The sequence below is a fragment of the Pistacia vera genome, unplaced genomic scaffold, assembly GCF_008641045.1.
Source record: "Pistacia vera cultivar Batoury unplaced genomic scaffold, PisVer_v2 Contig548, whole genome shotgun sequence".
Classification (NCBI taxonomy): domain Eukaryota; kingdom Viridiplantae; phylum Streptophyta; class Magnoliopsida; order Sapindales; family Anacardiaceae; genus Pistacia; species Pistacia vera.
This window is the reverse complement of record NW_022196388.1, coordinates 737,293-741,430: the sequence shown is the minus strand read 5'-3', so window position 1 is coordinate 741,430 and position 4,138 is coordinate 737,293. Positions and strand designations below refer to the sequence as shown.

The 4,138-nt window shown below is 35.8% G+C and overlaps 1 protein-coding gene across 1 annotated transcript; it reads left to right on the top strand.

The window, feature by feature from the left end:
• The first annotated feature begins 1,805 nt into the window (after positions 1–1,805).
• On the top strand, positions 1,806–3,317 carry LOC116107790 (putative ETHYLENE INSENSITIVE 3-like 4 protein). Its single transcript, XM_031394082.1, has one exon. The coding sequence runs from the start codon at positions 1,806–1,808 to the stop codon at positions 3,315–3,317; it is 1,512 nt and encodes a 503-aa protein (XP_031249942.1).
• The last annotated feature ends 821 nt before the right edge of the window (positions 3,318–4,138 follow it).

Genomic DNA, 4,138 nt, shown 5'->3' with positions numbered 1-4,138 from the left:
GGGAATAAGATATGAAATAATAAAACAACCGGACCAATAATATTATCATTGGCACGATAGAATTGTACATCAATATTCAATCTTTTAATAAAAAATTCATATATAAAGTCTTGATCTTTCAACTTAAATTTAATTTAAAAACATTGTCGAACTATTTCTTTTAAAGTTTTGACGAGAAGCTCTCCTTATCTTATAGACTTTAAATCCGGACTTAAAATATAAAACATTTGTTAACTAAATATGAGTTAACAAAAATTAATTAATTGTTAATTCACGTATTTTTGATCCATACATGAGTGTATGTATAACTAATTATACAAATAAATTCACTTATCAAATAATCGACCATACATAATTTCTTCAAAATGAAAAATTTATTGTCATCAATCCATTGTTTTCGATCCACACATGAGCGTATGTATAACTAATTATACAAATAAATTCACTTATCGAGTAATTAATATATCGACGTGTCTAGCTACCATACATAATTTCCTGGAAATTAACAATTTATTGTCATCAATCCATTATTTTAGTTTATCATGTATTTGGTATTATTATAACTTCCATTTCTTAAATTTGAAGCAAATCTCTTAGCGTATTTTAGGGTTTCCAATGTTGAAAATTAGGGCAATATTTTCAGGTTTATACGCAAGATGTTTTGTCATCTTCATCTAATTTCGTCATGAATATTAATTAAAGCTTAGGTCAAGACCAACTGTAGCCCATGCACTTCCTTAATGAATGGTCAATATAAGCTTGAAGTTACGTAATAGAACTCTGACCAAATATCTCCATGCATTTCCTCAGTCCTCACTAAATGTTCAAGTTTCTGGTTGGGCAATTGAATTCTTTGAAGGCAAAAACTTAATTAATATCATGTTACGTATACATGTACTTGTATGGTTTTTTTTTTTTTTTTCCTGTATAATTAATTAACCGTATTAATCATGTATGTTTTGTTTTAATTAATGAATAATTATGTGAAATCATTTATTATTGATTAATAGATACAAAAGTCATTTCTGAAAGGAAATGGTCATAAGCTATTAGAAAGTGTATTAATTTTCTGAAAGGAAATGGTGGTTGGACTTCGTCGAAACAACTCGTATCGAAAAAAACACTATCCTAATCACTACATCAATGTACTAAATTATTCATCTTATTCGATATGTTTAAATTAACTTACGATAGACGTGTTCCTTAAAATTATCACATATATAATTAATTTTTAATGAATAAATATATGAATAGAATGATGTGAGATATCCGTCTTGACAACCCTAAAACTTTTCCAAGTGATAAAGAGCCTCTGCCTGCATTATTAAATAGCTTTCCATGCAGTCACAAAGAAGCTTACAAATTACGCAAGCTCCCTCGTGGTTTCGCCTTCTATGTCAAACTCTCCACGCTTGGTTTAGCCCCCAATTACATCATCAAATCCCACCTCACCCTTCTCAAACTCATCCCCTCGGCTCTTCACATCGTGAATAGTTATTTGTCTTCAAGCTTGATTACGCCACAAGAGTTCATAATCTTGCGGTGGATCAATAAAGTTTCAAAATCATCCATTGTAATAGTGATTAATATGCGTAATAGTTTATGTATCCGGATAACGTGGTACGTCTGTAAGATATTTGGTTGTACGTGTACTTACACCGCCGTTGTGGTTGTATATATATTTCTGCGACTTTGAATTTGGTCTTATACCACATACTCGATACAGATGAAAAGCGAGTGACTAGTTTCCTTATTGCGAAGAAGAAAGGAGGTGTGTATAGATAACTAAAAGTAGCGAGGCAAACATGGTTGAAATTTATGAATATCCTTTGAGTCCTGGTTTGGATGAGCATGAAGAAAAAGGAGAAGAACCGGATTATGAGTTGGAAGAGATCGACTGTGATGGGCTCAAGAAGCGGATGTGGAAGGATCGTGTGCGGATGCAAAAGCTCAAGGAGAAGCACAAAGACGAAGAAGCTGAATCCTATTCAAGACAACAAGCGTCCCGGCAGAAGAAGATGTCAAGAGCTCAAGATTCGATCCTCAAATACATGGTGAAAATCATGGAGGTCTGCAAAGGCCAAGGATTCGTCTATGGGATTGTTCCTGAAAAGGGAAAACCTGTAACTGGCTCATCTGATAGCTTGCGAGAATGGTGGAAAGAAAAAGTTTGTTTTGACAAACAAGCTCCTCTCGCCGTTGCTGAGTTCATGGCACCACTTTTGGAGAACGAAGATGGAGAGGTGGACTTGATTTCGAATATGTATCTTCTTTATGAGTTGCAGGATACGACTCTGGGGTCTCTTTTATCGGCTCTGATGCAACATTGTGCTCCGTCGCAGAGGCGGTTTCCGCTCGACAGAGGTTTGGCTCCTCCGTGGTGGCCGACGGGGAAAGAAAATTGGTGGGGCGAGCAAGGGATGTCTCAGGAACATGGCCCTCCGCCTTATAGGAAGCCTCATGATTTGAAGAAGGCCTGGAAGGTTAGTGTTTTGGCGTCGGTGATCAAACACATGTCCTCGGATTTAAATAAAGTTAGGACATTGGTGAGACAATCCAAGTGTTTGCAGCATAAAATGACCGCGAGAGAGTCCGCCACTTGGTCGAAAGTGGTTAACCAGGAAGAAGCGCTTTTGGAGCTCACTGAGAAGTGTCTCAAAATATCAGCAGAAGAAGAAGAAGGAGAAGCTGAAGGGAGCAAGAAAGATGAGCATGGAAGTGAGAAAAGGAAGTGTGTGTTTGAGAGAGAGGTTCAAGAGAACACTCTCTATGCGTGCCAGAACTCGAAATGCCAGCAAAATGAAATTGGGGTAGGATTCGTGGACAAGAACTCAAGAGGCGACCATGAGTCTCAGTGTTCATATAGGGCGGATCAGGAGAGTGAGCATAGTGCTGAAGAAAATATTGATCTGGACTCAGATTCATCAGCCTGGAGAAGCTTCTCACCCACAAATAGCACTCTGAGCTCTCTCAGTCCACCAATGATGAGTCTTCCCAGTTCTGTAGATGATAGCAACAAAGGAGGGTTGAATCTTCAGGAATGGATGAATTCGGAGCTGGAGAAGGTTGAATATGGGAACAACAGTAGTGCAAATGAAAGTGTGAAAGAAGTTGGAGAGGTTGCAGCAGGAGGCATTAATGCTGCAGGAGTACTGGAAGATTATGGAGGATTTTGGGATGTTGGAATTGAAGATCTAGCCATTGATGGAGCATTTGACATCCAGAGAAACATGGAAGCAACTGATGTGAATGCTTTACAAGGGGAGACAACTGGTCAAGGAGTGAGTTCAATTTGGGATTTGGGATATGAAGAGTGAAGCAAAAGCTTGAATAGGAGAAGTTAATTGACTAATGATCTTTATATTTAGCTATGATTTTACTTTCATGTACGTCACTCCTTTTTTTCACCTTATTACACTTCTTGAGTTGCTTTTTTCTTTAGTTTTACTGTCTTTGGGGATTAAGTGCAGTTTGGTTCTTGTTGGAGATCAATATGAAGGTTGTGTGTTTTAGGTAATAAGTAAGTTGGTTTACAGTTTGCATATTATTGAATCAAAATTCAGGTAAAATATATATAGGTAAGACCAATGTATCACATCATCTGTATGTGTATAATATCTAAAACTGTTATTCTATGTATTCAAATTATTGGATCATAAACTTATAACTGTGTAATATTTAAAACTGTTATTCTATGTATTCAGATTATTAGATCATAAACTTGTAACGTAATATTCTTTGTTATTTCTTTAATAAAATAAAAGTTAATTGAACGTATTAAAGTCTCTATATCATGTAGCAAAATCCTTATAATGTCATTGAAAGACAATAAAAAATAATATATAGATTCAAAAGTGAAGGACTTCTATTGTGATCTTAACAAAATGTACAACTTCTAAGCTTTTTAGACCGTATTCATAGAAGCTATGCCTTTGAGGTATTCAATGTGTACAACTTCTAGGCTTTTTAGACCGTATTCATAGAAGCTATGCCTTTGAGGTATTCAATGTTCATATTCGTTTTCCTCAACCTGTTAATGCTGATTTCATTCATTACATCCTTTTCCACCTCCACAGAAAACACGTCACAAACAGGTTGCGTAATTGAACTATTTGAAGGCAAAAACTTAATTAATATC